The sequence below is a fragment of the Oncorhynchus keta genome, chromosome 36, assembly GCF_023373465.1.
Source record: "Oncorhynchus keta strain PuntledgeMale-10-30-2019 chromosome 36, Oket_V2, whole genome shotgun sequence".
In the NCBI taxonomy this organism is placed as follows: Eukaryota; Metazoa; Chordata; class Actinopteri; order Salmoniformes; family Salmonidae; genus Oncorhynchus; species Oncorhynchus keta.
Window position 1 is genome coordinate 14,098,380 of NC_068456.1, and position 17,567 is coordinate 14,115,946.

The 17,567-nt window shown below is 41.4% G+C and overlaps 3 protein-coding genes across 7 annotated transcripts in view; 1 reads left to right on the forward strand and 2 right to left on the reverse strand.

Annotated features, from left to right (window-relative positions):
- The window catches only part of ddx43 (DEAD (Asp-Glu-Ala-Asp) box polypeptide 43), a 35,696-nt gene extending 35,036 nt beyond the window's left edge, over window positions 1-660 (forward strand). For all 4 annotated transcript variants that reach the window (XM_052498535.1, XM_052498534.1, XM_035754285.2 and 1 more), the window contains exon 17: window positions 461-660. The gene's annotated coding sequence lies outside the window, so the exon portion shown is untranslated. The remainder of the gene's footprint in view (window positions 1-460) is intronic.
- On the reverse strand, window positions 65-3,077 carry cgasa (cyclic GMP-AMP synthase a). 2 transcript variants are annotated; one of them, XM_035754290.2, is made up of 5 exons: window positions 2,271-3,069; window positions 1,967-2,183; window positions 1,594-1,854; window positions 1,343-1,442; window positions 65-1,144 (listed from the first exon to the last, which is right to left on the reverse strand). In XM_035754290.2, exons 1-5 carry the CDS (start codon window positions 2,709-2,711, stop codon window positions 811-813), a joined length of 1,353 nt encoding a protein of 450 aa, XP_035610183.1. In that variant the 5' UTR covers window positions 2,712-3,069; the 3' UTR covers window positions 65-810. The 2 variants fall into 2 exon arrangements, with proteins under 2 accessions (XP_035610183.1, XP_035610184.1); XM_035754291.2 differs by having other exon boundaries at window positions 955-1,098; window positions 2,271-3,077.
- Window positions 3,078-3,701: 624 nt separating this feature from the next.
- eef1a1a (eukaryotic translation elongation factor 1 alpha 1a) lies at window positions 3,702-15,184 on the reverse strand. Its single transcript, XM_035754289.2, has 8 exons — window positions 15,028-15,184; window positions 13,441-13,615; window positions 13,007-13,186; window positions 12,487-12,783; window positions 11,134-11,284; window positions 5,172-5,428; window positions 4,600-4,834; window positions 3,702-4,494 (listed from the first exon to the last, which is right to left on the reverse strand). Exons 2-8 carry the CDS (start codon window positions 13,582-13,584, stop codon window positions 4,370-4,372), a joined length of 1,389 nt encoding a protein of 462 aa, XP_035610182.1. The 5' UTR covers window positions 13,585-13,615; window positions 15,028-15,184; the 3' UTR covers window positions 3,702-4,369.
- Between the last annotated feature and the right edge of the window lie 2,383 nt (window positions 15,185-17,567).

Sequence of the window (17,567 nt, forward strand, 5' to 3'; positions counted from 1 at the left end):
GTGTGAAGAGAAGGGCTGATGTGTTAACAATAGTCTAGTCCTTTGGGTTCACAGATGAGCCATCTTTGCTATTTATTCCCTTTTATTGAAAAGTAGGATATTTGGCACATACACGTTGCAATTTATTGATACTCAGCTGAAAACACCACTGCTCTCAGGCCTTAAATTCCAATGCATGGCTATTAACAAAGAAACCGCTTTTGGTGGAAAAAGCTGAACAGAAATACAAATGCTGTGGGAAAACAGAACATGCAGTGCGTTCACATCGCACACACATTCTCTCTGTCAGACCGTTTGAGTCCTATAATATGACAGTGTGACCAAATATAGCTGGTGTTGATGTACTTAGTAGGAAGATTTCCTGGGTTTTATTTTTTTTAAACAGTTAAAAAATCCTCACTGACAGCTCATATCCATATCCTTTTGCCAATTGTCAAATCTGTGTTTCTTACTTTTTCAGGAGGAAGAAGCAACTTGCAACTTCAGTTCTGGAATCTCAAGCGTTCATCCTTTTTTTGTTTTATTGAATAATTCATAGTGTTGTACAGACAGTTTAAATTACCTTTTTATAATTTGAGTGAGAGCCAAATGCTCTTCTCCATGTATCATCTCTGGGAAGACTCTAAACTGTTCTGATCTGAATTAAATGGTAACTTCTGACTCCTTTCTTCTCTGCTATTCAATTCCTCCTGCCTATGCCATTCCTTTTAACATAGACAACAGTATGGGACCACAGCTATACTCCACTTATGTCTATTGGTGCTCTGGGTGAGTCACTAAGGGGGCAGTGATTGAGGTAGTCCCGACTCACTAGCCGAAGATGGGGAAACCATTGTTGCGCTGCTCCTCAATACACTGGGCCAGGATCAGGCAGCTCTTGTGGTTGTGGCCAGAGCCCAGCAGGTTGTGTGTGGGGATGAAGAAGTTGGGGAGCTTGCCATCTTTCAGGTGGCCCTCAAAGTCTCTCAACAGCTGCTGGAAGCAGGGTCCCAGCTGCGTCGCCTCCCAGTCACTGTCCTTGGTCCTGGAGCAGCATGCGTGTAGAAGGGTGGTCTTTGCATGGTAGGTACAGAACTTGGACAGACGAGGGTCCTCTGCCTTCAAAAGGTTTAACAGGTGCTTTAGAAGCTTCAGACAGTCCTTCCTGAAGGAAGAAAATGGGTAGCCTCATGCACTCATGATCATACACAATTTATCAAAGTAAATGAGTTTGGTTAATAAAATAAGAAATATACAATTTAAAGGTCTACTTCATGGAAAGTACACTTGTTAATGATTCCCTGTACTGTAGCAGACAATTTGTCAAGGTTTTGCCAGGGCATTATGACTACAGTAGGCTTACCTGCAGCAGCGAATTCCGCTTGCCTCGCAACAGGTCTTCTGGGAGCCATGATTTGTTATGATACTCTTCTCCACATGCGAGAATGAGATGCGCCAAGTGTCTATGCATAACACGACAAGAAAAAACATTTAGGAAACTTGGCAAAATGCCATGCATGCCACTTCTCCTTTCTACCGAACTCTCATTAATGAATACATCACAAATTAAAGTGATAGCATGTTATGTGTAAATCTTGTTGACCTAATGGTTACCTTTAGCGCAGACCCCTTCCAGTTCCACCGTGCCCTTTCCCTCATACTTCGGAACGAGGTAGTATGACTGTGCCTTTAGTTCTTTCTTCACTTTGGTCCCAAGCCAGGTGTCTATTTTGAAGCCTTCCTGGGTGAAAGTGGGCCAACACGATTTGACCTTTAGTCCCAGAACAATGTCCAGTGAGATGGGAACAGTTCCCGTCCTGTTTATCATTAAGGTCACCGCCGGGCAACCCTTCTTCTTCTTCTCCACCGACACGTCTGGAAAGAAGTGAAATGCAAATAAATGTTTTTCGATACAACATTTTTCTACTTATACAACATACAAAGCAATCAATCGTTTATGCATTTGAGAAGCGCGCGCTCTACACACCTTTCCGTTTCTTCACAGACGTTATAACTTCGTTTCTGAACTCCTTAAGCATTTCACTCGCAGATACCGTGTTGTCCGTATTTTGGAAGCGATCCAGAGCGTGTTTTCCCCGTTTAAATGCCACGCTATAAAAAGCTCCATCGTCTCCAAATGGCCGAATGTCCACCCGCTCCATCGCAAAATTAAACATCACGTCGAATTCGTCTGGATCAGAAATCTATATTCATCAAAACATAATATATCTGTAAGGCATGCAAGCGTATTGGGTCACGTTGGTGGTGAACAATTTAATTTAATGACCCACCTTTAGATGTTCGTAGTAACTTCCAGTGCGCAGAACATTTACATCTTTGAAGCATTCTGTAAATTTTTTCATGTGGTCACTTATACAGTTTACCACGTCATTGACAATTCTTGATGAATCCGATTTATGTGTCATCTTAATCTTTAATTTATCAAGTGTTGTACGCAGGATCTTATCTAGATGTGAGTCAACAATCCTTGAACCGGTCTCTGGTGGCACAGTTGGCTTTCCCTCAGTGGTGCACTTAGGCTGCTTATGCTTCTTAGGTTTATTTTCCTCAGGAATCTGTTGCATGTCCTTAGTGTCCATCACTGCATGGCAACCTCCAATGGAACCATTCTTGTCCCGAACCAAACTCTTGGCACACCCTGGTTCTAGCCCCGGCTGGACTCTTTGCGCGGGCCCGGTTGGACTTTTTTTTGTCTTCCCTCTTCCGCTCATTGTGGTATGTATGATCGTGATGCGACACCCGCTAGTGTATACTATGCCAGAGAAATGATCGTCTTCGCTGTTTTGGTTTGATGAAATGTGATTGTGAACACTCCCCTTGCTATATACAGTATCGGCTCATCGCAAGCTAGTGAGCCAAAATAAACAAAAGCACTAACGTCTAACGCCACGCTTGTCACAAAATGATTGAGCTTCTACCTACCACTAGGGATGGGCACAAATGACAAAATAAACAACATATTTGCATTTTGAAATGTATTTTAAAATACATAAATACATTTGCAAGTAGCTGACCCAAACGGCAACATTTTTACTTGCTACGACTTGTTTATCTACCTTAGTTGAATGCGCTGACTAGCAGACACTCTGGATAAGAGTGTCTGTGAAAGTGAACATACCAAAATGAACTGCAAAACACACTGGGGATTATTATTTGCCTTGTTTTGGGGTGGAGCTCATTAGAATAATACTCAGCATGCTTTGCATGTGTATTTAGTTCATATACTTGAAAGGGAGCCATAATGGTGAACCTTTTTTTAAATGTTTTTTTAATTACTTCTCAAAAGTATCTTGTTAGAAAATTACATTGGAGTTCAGCCCAGTGTAGTACAAAATACATGTAACAGAAATGTGCTATTGTCAGGTAAATGTATGACAACTAAATCCCCATCTTCCATCAAGGATTTACATTTCAATATGTGGGTTAACTGCCTTGTGCTGGGGCAGAACTTCAGATTTTACCTGGTCAGCTCGGGGATTAACCGCTAGGCTACCTGCCCCCGATAGATACTATGTAACTTGTACTTTTCTTGACCCTAACTAGTTTACTACACAATGGCAAATTACTAAGCAAACTCAGTTAAACAGTATACGATTTCTCCTCAGTTATCGATGAACCCCAGAGAGGATTCATTTAACAGAACGCACAGCTTAGAGCAATTAATGATTCACTTCAATCGAAAAAGGGTTGAGACATTCTGGTTGGTTAAATTATCTTTTAATGTCATGACGAGTCTTGTGCCATCTCGAACAGAGTAAGGTGCAACAGCATCTGCCAATTAAAAGTTTTCCAGTGCAAAGATAGCAAAACGCCAATTAAAAGTGATTGGAGAGTCAACTATTGGTATACTCAGTGTGCCTAGAGTACAACAATATATATATATAACACAACATACACTTTAGAGAAATAATTTTCTACTTGTAAGAGTTAATTACCAAAGGCTACTATAAAGCACCAGGTAGTTTACAAACACTAAAAGCAAGACAACAGACGACGTGAAGAGTGACTTCTAACTGCAGTACAGAGAGGAAGGGAGTGGCAGTTTACACGCCCCTCTATGATTACAATATCTCACACATGGGGAACATGGTCATTCACATATTTAACAGTACACGTTTAAAACTAGCAATGTGCTATTACAACGTAAATAAATACACATGAATCTAACCACTTTGAAATGAGAGGGGGAACAAACACTGTCTTAAGGACTAGGCTTAATATTTGTTTCTTTCCTTCTGATACTTTTGCGATGCATTGTGATTATTAACCAGTCTTTGACTATGGAGTTGCAGCAGCCGATAGGGGGGTGGAGTTGGGTGACCACTGTCCTGCCATGGGTGACTCTTGAGTCAGCAGCACAGCACAACATTCATTTGGTCTTCTGGGCCTTTTGGGCAGACTTGGTGACCTTACCAGTGGAGGGGGCTTTCTTCTCAACAGCCTTGATCACCCCGACTGCCACAGTCTGGCGCATGTCACGCACTGCAAAACGACCTGAAGAGAGAGGATGTCAGATCCAAGGCAACTTCAAGGGAGAGTGGAACCATTTTCAAAGAATTCCAACCAGGCCCAAGAGTTATACTACCCAACAGTACTCACCCAGTGGAGGGTACTCTGAGAAGCTCTCCACACACATGGGCTTTCCCGGGACCATGTCCACAATGGCGGCGTCTCCAGACTTCAGAGCCTTTGGGTTGTCCTCTAGCTTCTTGCCTGAGCGACGGTCAATCTTCTCCTTGAGCTCAGCAAACTTGCAGGCGATGTGGGCAGTGTGGCAGTCCAGCACTGGGGCATAGCCAGCACTGATCTGACCTGGGTGGTTCAGGATGATCACCTAGAGAAGATATCAGACACAGTCAACATGGTTGTTCTGTCAGCACCTGTATCAGCACTGATATTAGATGTTGGCCTCTTTACTTCCAAAAATTGTTCCCCACAGCTCATCACACTGTGCCACAAATAAATATTTGTGAGAGAAGAGCAGAATGAATGAGGAAAGGAATAGATTGAATATTACTAGTAACTGCCAAGCTGTATCATCATCACCAATATTTTTATCCATGTGATCACCACTGTGTATCATAGTTAATTTTTTTTAGTTGTATGTCTTTTGGTTCTATGGTTTTTACACCTCTACAGTAGGTGTGAGTGTGTTATCTGGCACCGCCCACCTGAGCTGTGAAGACTGCTGCCTCCATTGGGGGGTCGTTCTTGCTGTCTCCGGCCACATTGCCACGGCGAATGTCCTTGACGGACACATTCTTGACATTGAAGCCCACGTTGTCACCGGGCATTGCTTCGGTCAGGGCCTCGTGGTGCATCTCAACAGACTTCACCTCAGTGGTTACATTAACAGGGGCAAAGGTCACCACCATGCCTGGCTTGATCATGCCCGTCTCCACACGACCCACAGGCACTGTGCCAATACCTGAGGGAGAGCAGATAAGAAAGTGAAGGTGGAGAGAGGATGAGGAAGGGATGTAATTAGGGATGTGCATCTTTCCCTTTCAAGACGATTCGATACATATCTAGATACATGGACTCTGATACGATACAGGAACGATGAGTTTTAGTTTGAAACGTTTTGTTGCGATTCAGTTTGATGCACTAACATTTGCATAAACACTAGATTTTCCATTCTAAATCAAATCTGCTGTTGATGGAGCTCATGAGCTGGGCCTAGTGAAGACATCAACACTATGAAATAACACATGGGATCATGTAGTAACCAAAAAAATGTTAAACAAATCAATATATATTTTATATTTGAGGTTCTTCAAAGAAGTCACCCTTTGCCTTTTGACAGCTTTGCACACTCTTGGCATGAGCTCGTCACTTGGAATGCATTTTAATTAACAGGTGTGCCTTGTTAAAAGTTAATTTGTGGAATTTCTTTCCTTAATGAGTTTGAGCCAATCAGTTGTTGTGTAAGGTATGGTATACAGAAGATAGTAATTTGGTAAAAGACCAAGTCCATATTAAGACACGGGTTAGTAAAGTATTCATGAATTGTGAGAGAACTGTGCTTCCTCACTAATCCCATTCAACACTATACACTAATATAATTGCTAGGTCACCTCACCAAATAATAATTTTGGTTGAGTGTCACCTGTGTTTGAACTATAATAAATCATAAACATTGACTACAAATGACTGAAGACATGACGTAAATCAGATTGTTTATTATTTATGTTGCTAGTCTAAGGCAGTACTATTTGCCAGTCTGAAGCAGTACTTACAAATGTTTGACCTGTATTGTAGCATGTGGAGAGGTGTGGCCTCCAAGTGCACAGGTTATCATTGTCTGCTCATTAAGGGACACTCCATTACTAATTGGGGGAAGAGTTTCTTCCCTAGTCCAGTTCTTAGTATTCTAGATAATTCTGTATTGTACAGGTTATAGTATCTAAACTGTTATTGTAGTTGTTTACTTTGCAAAGTGTTTCTTGGCTTAGTTTGACAAAGTGCTTTCAATTCCAAGTGTTTCCTGTCACCTGGTCTCTGCCAGGTTATAAATGCTGAGATGTAGAGCTTTATGGGAAGGAAGATTGCCGCCTGTCTCTGCAGGGGTTAGTTAGGGTTGTTCTGAGCCCTAGGTGCTAGTCAGACTGATCTTCAGTTTTTTATATTAATTTGACACGTTTATTCTTTTCTTTGAGCCTGGTCCAGCACATTGTTGGATGATTTGTATATTTATACCTGCATCTGCTCCAAAAGCCTAAAAATAAAAACCATGCTCTGGATCTTCTGCTAGACAGACCGTTCAAAACATCCAGGGCAAAATGTTTAAAAAAGTTAAAAGAAAACTGATATGGAGAGCCTTTTAGTACTAAATATATTAGTGAAAGTTGTTTGATTCATCCTGAAAGTTGCCCTATTATTCAATCCATGAAATATCGAAGGTGAGTAAAGTGTACAATAGGGGTTGAACAGTAGTCCTATAAATCTGCCCTAATAATCCTCACTAATCATGGGACAGTGTTTTTGTCATGAACTGTGCTCTAGGTTTAAACTGCTATGTATGGTCTGAGTCCCATAATGATTCAAATAGGCTACATGTCCCAAATTATTGCACAACTTGTAATATGTTAGCCTAATATGATCCACTATTGCTAGCGATCCACAGGAACAACCACACAACCATAGGTAAACTAACGATGTAATGGAATGATGCTAAATTAAACGAACAAGTCAATGACCATTATAAATGTATGCAGGTATAACTGACGGTGGCCACTGATAGTGGCTAATATTTAACACATTGTTACAAAAATTGTATTAAATATTCTAGAAATCATAATTCAACTCCAGGTTTGGCACTCTACTGTCATTTGCACATGGCTACAGAAGCCTATAGCTTGGGTCTCCAAATTGCATCCCAAGTTAAGGCCAGCGTTTCACTGTGGAAAAGGTGATCTGTTGATGTGATGTGATGTTGATGTGTTTCTGTTAGCTGCCATATGACTGGTTTCACGTTCGTCTCCAGTGATATTGTAAAATAGATCTAAAACAATGTATTCATATTTACAATCCGCTTACACATTTACCTCTTATCAATTTGTAAATTAGTGTATGGAGAAGGGCGTTAATTTCTATTGCGGGGGGGGAATAGATGTTCCATTTGGAACTGGCAGGTTGGGTGACCTTATTCATTGTTTCATCGCGCATAAAGGTGGAGGAATTATGAAGGAATAAAGTCAAGGTCAGAATACGGTGTATAGTAGTTCTTCCTTTAAAAGTTGTGCCGTTCTGCACCACACCTTGTGGGTTGCCGCAGAATTCTATGTCAAGTTATTTAAGTGTCAGCGATTGTTGCCATTTTTTATGCTAATTAGTGCAAGTTTGACCACCAGAGGGCATCTTTGAGAATCATTTGACTTTTTTATATATCGGCTGAACTAGAGAATTTTAAATATTTTTTTGTAAGAACATAGTATATGGGATTGATTTTATGAAATCTAGCTTAATATTAGTCAAATTAATTATGGTGTTTCTATTCCAAGAAAAACTTCAAACGAAACATTCAGGACGCTGTACAACGTGACCGGTCTGGAGTAGGCTACTGTACTAAAATCAAAATAATCCTAACATTTCCACACCCTAATTGTAGGCTAACCAATAGCCAAACAGAGATTCAGTGAAAATAAAGCCAGGAGCGAGAAGCGGTGCTGAAATAGTTGACGTCATTCAATGATATTTATTCCCATAGCAATTCGTTATGGATCCATAATGAAATAAACATCTGCATTACAATTATAATGCAGGGTTAATAATAAATTAATATATTTGAGGTGTTGATGCATTTTTTTGTTGGGGCAAATTGGGTTGTAGAGTACTAAAACAATGCATTTGGTGGACTCTGTAAGATACACTCACTGATGGTTGAAGATGATGAGCGATCGGCAAAGGCAATCAACATCACTCTAATCACAGTCAGAAGACAGTTGAAGAAACTTGTGTGGACTGGTCGGGAGTAGGCCTAGGCTACTAAGGGACTGAGTGAAAAGCAAAATGATCCTTACATTTCCAAATAAAAATCTGATGTATTTATCAAGACCAGTCCCTATCATTCAGTGATATTTATTCCCTATTGGTCCTGCTGATAGTTGAAATAAACATCTGCATTTTGAAAGAGTATTTCTATCATTATTTTATTAAGGAAAGCATCAATACTGTACAATTTATGCCTGATCTGACATTTTGCGGTTGCATGAGGTTTAGAGTTAGAAATGTAAACCTTTTGAGTACTTAATACATTTCAAGTGGGTTGGGGGGTTCACACCTACTGTAGCTGAGCTATTAGACTATCCTTTGTAAAGGTTGAGTCTATTGTCCTGCTATTAGCCCATCCTAGAAAAGTTGTTTGCAGAATTCACAGCCTGCTACGTTTGTTTTCTCTCCCTGTATCAAAATACTAAAATACTACTTAAACGGGTCTCTTAAAGAATTTAATTGTTCATTTTATTTTTTGATCACAGAAAATAAATAAATAAATAAATAATGTTAATTATATAATTCCTCGCCCTCTTCAACTCCGCCAATGCCGCCTGACTCTCCGCCAATTTAATTTAGAGGATTGGAGGATTCTAAATATCTAAAGGGCATTTTTCGTAAGGGCAAATCTGATCTGTGAGAATATCTAAGAGGCTTTTTATATAATTCTAATGTAGGGTTAATTATAATAATCACATTATTTAAAAATAATTTTGTTGATTTCGTTTCAAATAACTGAAAGTGAGCGTTTGTAGTAATTTGAATAAAGGGAAAAAGGCCATTCTTGAACATTGGGTGAGACATTCTTACTAATTTGTAAGTAGAGGCAGTTAGATATTTAAATTTTTATTCTGTATTCAGATGGAGAGAAACCAAAAGCTCACTGTGCCTATTTTTTTTGTAAAATCGTCAGTCCACATGTCAAGTGAAATTCCCCCATTTGTATTTATCCAAGTTCTCTCTTAACCCCAGGACCACCGACAGTTGTTGTTGTTGCCTGATGCAGGAGGAGAGAGACTGACGGAAAACACCACAATTTAGACCTACCGATAGATCAGCGTTCTAACTCCTCCTTGTGATAGTGTGGTGCAATGACAGAATGCCACCATCTACCACAAACGGTCGCAGTATAAACTCGCAAACTTTTAAAGGAAGAACCTGGCTGAGATGTCAAACTTTTTAAAAATCTGCACCGGAAATTACGTTCCATTTATGGGCACTAGACTCGCGTTGGAATTCCCCCCATAATGATTCATTAGTATTTTGCAGTGTCAACAAAGTTGTATGCAGTTTGACACAGAAGGAGCCGACACATCAGTTGTCACAATAGATCAGATATTTTCAGAAGGTAGAATACATTTTTTTATATACAGTGGGGCAAAAAAGTAGTCAGCCACCAATTGTGCAAGTTCTCCCACTTAAAAAGATGAGAGAGGCCTATAATTTTCATCATAGGTACACTTCAACTATGACAGACAAAATGAGAGAAAAAAAATCCAGAAAATCACATTGTAGGATTTTTTTATGAATTTATTTGCAAATTATGGTGGAAAATAAGTATTTGGTCACCTACAAACAAGCAAGATTTCTGGCTCTCACAGACCTGTAACTTCTTCTTTAAGAGGCTCCTCTGTCCTCCACTCGTTACCTGTATTAATGGCACTTGTTTGAACTTGTTATCAGTATAAAAGACACCTGTCCACAACCTCAAACAGTCACACTCCAAACTCCACTATGGCCAAGACCAAAGAGCTGTCAAAGGACACCCGAAACAAAATTGTAGACCTGCACCAGGCTGGAAAGACTGAATCTGCAATAGGTAAGCAGCTTGGTTTGAAGAAATCAACTGTGGGAGCAATTATTAGGAAATGGAATACATACAAGACCACTGATAATCTCCCTCGATCTGGGGCTCCACGCAAGATCTCACCCTGTGGGGTCAAAATGATCACAAGAACGGTGAGCAAAAATCCCAGAACCACACCTAGTGAATGACCTGCAGAGAGCTGGGACCAAAGTAACAAAGCCTACCATCAGTAACACACTACGCCGCCAGGGACTCAAATCCTGCAGTGCCAGACGTGTCCCCCTGCTTAAGCCAGTACATGTCTAGGCCTGTCTGAAGTTTGCTAGAGAGCATTTGGATGATCCAGAAGAAGATTGGGAGAATGTCATGTGGTCAGATGAAACCAAAATATAACTTTTTGGTAAAAACTCAACACGTCGTGTTTGGAGGACAAAGAATTCCGAGTTGCATCCAAAGAACACCATACCTACTGTGAAGCATGGGGGTGGAAACATCATGCTTTGAGGGTGTTTTTCTGCAAAGGGACCAGGACGACTGATCCGTGGAAAGGAAAGAATGAATGGAGCCATGTATCGTGAGATTTTGAGTGAAAACCTCCTTCCATCAGCAAGGGCATTGAAGATGAAACGTGGCTGGGTCTTTCAGCATGAGAATGATCCCAAACACACCGCCCGGGCAACGAAGGAGTGGCTTCGTAAGAAGCATTTCAAGGTCCTGGAGTGGCCTAGCCAGTCTCAGGTTTGAATCAGGGGCTGATGCATATCTGTGAATCGTTACATCTCTAGAATGTATCATTACGAATGGGCAGCCTCTAAGGTGGGTGCGATGCTCACCTCCAATCTTGTAGACATCCTGCAGGGGTAGGCGGAGGGGCTTGTCAGTGGGGCGGGACGGGGGCTGAATAGCATCTAGAGCTTCCAGCAGGGTGGTCCCGGACGAACTGCCATCCTTCCTGGTGATCTTCCATCCCTTAAACCAGGTCATCTGAGGATGGAGGAGACCCGAGTGAGCAGTAGATCAAAGTTATAAAGTGTGCTGTGCTCCACATTTTTCATTGACTTACTTTCTTCAAATTAAAGCGGAGGGCAGATTATATTAGGGGTGTGCCGAATACTCAGATAAAACTAGTATCATAACGAATATGGAGAATTTTCATAATACGATTGACAAGTATTTCTTTTGTAATTATCAATGATCGGACATGTTTTATGTTCAGCTGCCATCACACATCTTTCACTGAAACAGTGTGAAGCGCTGTGTGCTCCAAACTATTGACTAGTTCTTCTGTCTGTAAAGAAACTGGCAGACTATTTGTTGAGCCTGTTGCAACAATTGAATTAGAATAAGCCGCTCTCCGTCTGCTCTAATTGACCCAGCCATATGCACGGCTGTTTCACGAACAGTCACTCTTCTCGGGCCACAAGTCTCCCCTTCTCCAAACGTCATGTATGAATCCGTAGCTAGTGATTGAACAACAATCTAGTTATTTTCTGTAGACTTTTAAGGCCATATATTCTGTCTACTTGGCGTTATTTAGTAGTCCTACTTTGTCTGCCAGTATAATTATTCCATTGTTGACCACATCTTATGTCGTGATCCTAGCCCATGCTTCTTGCTATTTTTTATTCTTGCCCAGGCATGTTTACCGAGTGACAGATTATTCTAAAATGAAATGACCAATGTTGATATTTTAATTGTACAAATGTTGTGGCATAAGTGTCGGGAGAGAGGTTTTGCAGTGAAACAATAAAGACAAGCAAATTAGCCTATCTTCCTCTAAATCTGCGTCTGGAATAAATGCATGCAGCAGTAGCCAGCCATGCATTAGGGTATTTATTCGCTTATTTCGTTGATAATTGAATAGGACTAAGTAAATGGCCCTAATGTGCATTTATTTGTCGGGGTCGTTTACCTTTGAACAATGTGTGTGATTGAGTGAAGGAGCCTAACAATGCGCAGTAATGTGCACTAGAGGTATAGGCTTTACCAGCATTTAATTAGCAGCATTTAAAGCGCACTTCCTGGTTTCACGCGTATCAAGTGATAAAACGGATACGTTTACGTGTATGACGAAATCGGCACATTGCTAGATTATATTACAGATACTCAAACCGCTCACTGTGGCTGCAATGCTATCCTAGTATAAAGATACAAAATAAATGCCCTTTAGCTTCTTGCTTACGTACATTAGGACTGGCCTCCAGCATGTTGTCTCCGTTCCAGCCAGAGATGGGAACAAAGGCTACCGTATCCGGGTTGTAGCCAATCTTCTTGATGTAGGTGCTGACTTCCTTCACAATCTCCTCATAACGCTTCTGGCTGTAGTTGGGCTCAGTGGAGTCCATCTTGTTGATGCCCACGATCAGCTGCTTGACCCCCAGGGTGTAGGCCAGGAGGGCGTGCTCGCGGGTCTGCCCGTTCTTTGAGATGCCGGCCTCGAATTCACCCACACCGGCTGCCACAATCAGCACGGCACAGTCTGCCTGTAAACACCAGAACATGTGAATAATAAATACAATTAGTTTTCAAAAGTCCTATGCAACTAAGATGGCACTTTGAGTCCGCAAATTGCCTGTGGTTATAGTACAGCTATAAGCTAGCCTGGAAAACCACAGTTGCAAGTTTAATAATAGACTTCCAGGCACTTGAATGAAGACCTGGCAGGTGTCTGTGTGTAAGGAAGGACTGTGTCATTGTGATTCAGACCTGGGAGGTTCCAGTGATCATGTTCTTGATGAAGTCCCTGTGTCCGGGGGCGTCGATAATGGTGACGTAGTACTTGCTGGTCTCAAACTTCCACAGTGAGATGTCAATGGTGATGCCACGCTCCCTCTCTGCCTTCAGCTTGTCCAGCACCCACGCATACTTAAAGGAGCCCTTCCCCATCTGAGAAAAAACACACATCACTGGTTATATGACATTTCTGAGGAGAAGTCAATGGTAGTGAATTCTATTGCCAAGATGTATTGTCAAATTAGACAATATATGGCAATATAACTGTCAATCTTTAGGTAGCCTATGAAGATTATTGGTTCATACAATATAACAGCAGTGTACTGAGCCCTTTTACAACACGTTGGCCAACAGAAGAACGGACTATCAGTAGATGTTTGCAAAGTACAGTACCAACTCTTACTCACCTCAGCAGCCTCCTTCTCAAACTTTTCGATGGTCCTCTTGTCAATGCCACCGCACTTGTAGATCAGGTGGCCAGTGGTGGTGGACTTGCCAGAGTCCACGTGGCCGATCACCACAATGTTGATGTGGAGCTTCTCCTTGCCCATGGCTGACTGGTTAAAGTGACAGTGAGAGAGTCTGCAGGTGGAAAAGTGCAGCAAGGTCTATGGATCTGAAAGGATTTCCTGGGCAAAGACTCCACAAGGGAATACAGTGAATTACAGCACCATGGACAAGGACACTACAGCTGACTTCCCATTGCGTAACAGCCCCAGCAGCTACTGCCTCAGCATAACTTCTAAGGACAAGCACAGTTTACACACAAAAATAATTTCACATAAATGGCACCACAAGACCAATCAGCAATCATTTAATGTTAGCAAACTGTCAGGGGGCACAGAACTGCATCAAGCTCAAGACACAGTTAGTTTCTAGCTAGTTATCCCTCCTTTCCTCGGCCACCCAAAACAATGTGTATTGTCACACACGGGATGGGTGCAGTGAAATGTTGTTTAACAGGGTCAGAAGTAGTACAGTGACCCTGGAGCAAATTAGGGATTTTTCACCTCGGCTCAGGTATACTCGCCCAACACGATAACCGCTAGGCTACCTGCCATATACTCGCCCAACACGATAACCGCTAGGCTACCTGCCACTGCTCAGCAGTGAGACATTGAGACAATCAGCTCTTATGTCACTGAATATCCTCCCTATTACATATCAACTTGATAACTGTAACCTCAGACATTCCTCCATTTTGTCATGAGCCTTGGCATTGAATGTGCAGCAGCCATTTCTGAAGCCAGACTACTGCAGTGGAATGCACAGGTTAAATGCTGGGGAATAACACATACTATATTTAAATAAATGCCGGTTTTACTAGGACAGTCGTGTTGTTTCCTTTTCATTGACTTGCATGACAATGACAGAAACACCACAAATTCACCTCATTTTACAATTGCAAAATTGATTAACACCCTAGGTTGTTGATATTTATGACAGACAATTTCATTAGGTGAGCAATGTATGGAAATTATTACAGTAGCCTAATTCTGCATGCGTATCTAGGTGCACTGGGAGCTGATACCAGATTTCACCAGAACTGACTGCTATTTCTAAAATAAAATTATGGTAGCTTTGCAATAGTTTATTTTTCTTTGCAATAGTTTTTGTTTTTCCACTGTTCATTTGACTTTGCTGTCCATGTAAGCCGATTTAAAAACAGGTGACTGGAATGTAGGTGCTACAATTAGCTGCGCGACCGGATAATTCTGATGAAGTCTAGAGGATTTAGTTGGATTTCCAAACCGTCCTCCTGCCTCTGCCGCCATGTTCTCTCATCGCGTACGCTTACTCGAATATGGCCTATCTCTGCGCATTAGCGGTCGACTGTCGGCTTCCAACAACAATGCAATATTCACACGCCCACAAACGTTACGTACAACAATGTAAAGGCAAATGGAAAATATAAACATTCAGTCATTCGCCATTTACAGCATTAGATTTGAAACAATGTATCACATGCGTAGTTATTGGAAAGTATTGCCTACCTGCGCAAACGAATGAGTCAAGTCCGGTGCTGAATGAGACTGTGACGAGATGCTGATCTGTTTATCGCAGACAGGAGGGGGTTACGCAATTGCGTTCAATGCTCATACCCCTTCGGAGATCGTTCTATTATATACCCCAGTGCCCTAGACACAGGGCCAGTAGCGGTGCGTGGGTAAAATCACTGGGGAAGCCAAGCCATATTTACAACCTGTGTTGTGATGATTGCGTTGTTTGCTCTATACATCCTGTTAATTAATTTGCCTTGTGAACATGCTATACAGTATAGGCCTAAATACCTTTTTGTTTTATCATAAAACCCGATATCAACCTCTCTAAGTGAAGTCCACAAAGCATATTGCTTGTACAGTAACAAACCTACAGCATGACCGACAGCATGGTCAAGCAAGTTAATGTTTCAGACATTTTCGGACTGCTCCACAACTATTGATTTAGAACCACAGAGTTACTGCAAGTCGCAAACAGGAGCTGCCTCCCCTATGCCAGCACCATTTCAACGTCAATATTTCAACGTCATCACCTCGGTTTAGTCTAATACAGTGATAACTAAAAGATTCCAAAAACAATTTAGTCCAAGTTAAATATGTGGCTGTCCATGGTTCTGATTTCTGTGTGTGTGTGCATGCATGTTCGTGAAAGTAGAAAAACATGTTGACTCACCCATGTTGACAAAACGGTCTATCACTCTGTCATACACTACACACTTTTTATTTTTTGTTGTCCTGGCTAAAATGCTTGCTCACTCACCTAACTTCCATTCATGGGCAACACAAGTTAACATTAGCCTTCTACATCTATCTCTCAGGCCAGGGGCACAACAATGTATGAATTAATGGTTGGATCAGAATCGCTGTTATAATCATTGGCCAGTACAGAGACTGAAATAAAACCACAAGTCTAAATCCATATCTCCATCCATGGCTATTTTTGGAAAGGGACAATTTTAGCTAGCTGGCTAGCTAACCACCGGAGAACAACACGAGATGCAACAATTAAAGTTTTTTTGTCAATGATGTATGCTCTCAATGGGATTTGATAGGAGTGACGCCAAATCCAAGCTGGCTTCCCTTGACACTTTGGTGCGCCAGGACCAATCACAGTTGAGCTCACTCAGTTTAGCTCAATGCTGATTGGCTAATTTTTTTAATACATTTTTGTCAAGGGAGGCCCGATGCTCGCTGGCTTCCCTTGCCTTTGCGGCCGCCCGTAGCATTAATGTCATACTTGGTTGGTCTAGACAGAATCAGATGGACTACACACATAGAGAGAGGCGCTGTTTCGCTCACTCGGATGCTTTCTCCTGTGAGATGCATTCAGCCTCTTGCAAATTGAAGGAAAAGTATGAATCACAGAGACTAAAGATACATTCATAATTTTGGGGGGGAAGCCTGGCTTCCCTTGGCAACCATGAATACATGTCACTGCGTAGAGCAGGGATGGGCAACTGGCTGCAAGCCCGCATCCTTTTGAAGGCTCCTCTTATCAATTTCCCAAAACATCATTTAAAAAAAAAAAGTGTGAACTCCGTCTGGGTCTCAACTTGTTCCGAAGTAGAATACACAAGGTGCAATTTTGAAATTTGGTTGTGAGTCAACAGTTTTTCTCATCATTCACTGAAAGGCACTCAATTTGGGGCGGCAGGTAGCCTAGTGGTTAGAGCATTGGGCCAGTAACCAAAAAGTTGCTAGATCGAATCCCTGAGCTGAGAAGGTAAAAGTCTGTCATTCTGAACAAAGCAGTTAACCCACTGTTCCTAGGCTGTCATTGTAAATAAGAATTTGTTCTTAACTTACTTGCCTAGTTAAATAAAGGTACAATAAATAATTAACCCATGTCAGCTAACATTTTTTAGATTGGTAACTGAGTCTAGTGGCCAGCTAAACTTGTAGTAATCAAGGTTAATCAGTGTCACTCATATCATATTAAAAACTGAAAACATTTGTCTCCATCCTACAACAAAATCTGTAGAATTGCAGGAAATGAGCTGTAAAACGTATATTTTTCCTCTCCGCCTCATCGAAAAATGTGTAGAATTGCACAAAATCTGCAGTCCGTCCTGTCTCCCTGTAGCGCTGTCTTAGGTGTCTCACAGTACGGACATTGCAATGTATTGCCCCGTCCGCATTTGCAGTCCTCATGCCTCCTTGCAGCATTCCTAAGGCATGTTCACACAGATGAGCAGGGACCCTGGGCATCTTTCTTTGGGTGTTTTTCAGTCAGTAGAAAGGCCTCTTTAGTGTCCGAAGTTTTCATAACTGTGACCTTAATTGCCTACCTTCTGTAAGCTGTTAGTGTCTTAACAACTGTTCCATAGGTGCATGTTCATTAATTAGTTATGGTTCATTGAACAAGCATGGGACAGTGTTTAAACCCTTTATAATGAAGCTCTGTGAAGTTATTTGGATTTTTCCAAACTATCTTTGAAAGACCAGGGTCCTGAAAAAGAGATTTATTATTTTTGCTGAGTTTAGATTTGAAAGTGGGATCATCTTATCCTTTGAGGCTTTATGTGTTCTTACAC

Coding starts and splice junctions, on each gene's coding strand:
- cgasa (XM_035754290.2), bottom strand. CDS start 2,711: ATGAGCGGAAGAGGGAAGACAAAAAAAAGTCCAACCGGGCCCGCGCAA. Junction 2,184..2,270: donor GTTACTACGAACATCTAAAG/GTGGGTCATTAA, acceptor TGATGAATATAG/ATTTCTGATCCAGACGAATT. Junction 1,855..1,966: donor GTCTGTGAAGAAACGGAAAG/GTGTGTAGAGCG, acceptor ACTTCTTTCCAG/ACGTGTCGGTGGAGAAGAAG.
- eef1a1a (XM_035754289.2), bottom strand. CDS start 13,584: ATGGGCAAGGAGAAGCTCCACATCAACATTGTGGTGATCGGCCACGTG. Junction 12,784..13,006: donor TGATCACTGGAACCTCCCAG/GTCTGAATCACA, acceptor TGGTGTTTACAG/GCAGACTGTGCCGTGCTGAT. Junction 4,495..4,599: donor CTCAGAGTACCCTCCACTGG/GTGAGTACTGTT, acceptor CTCTCTCTTCAG/GTCGTTTTGCAGTGCGTGAC.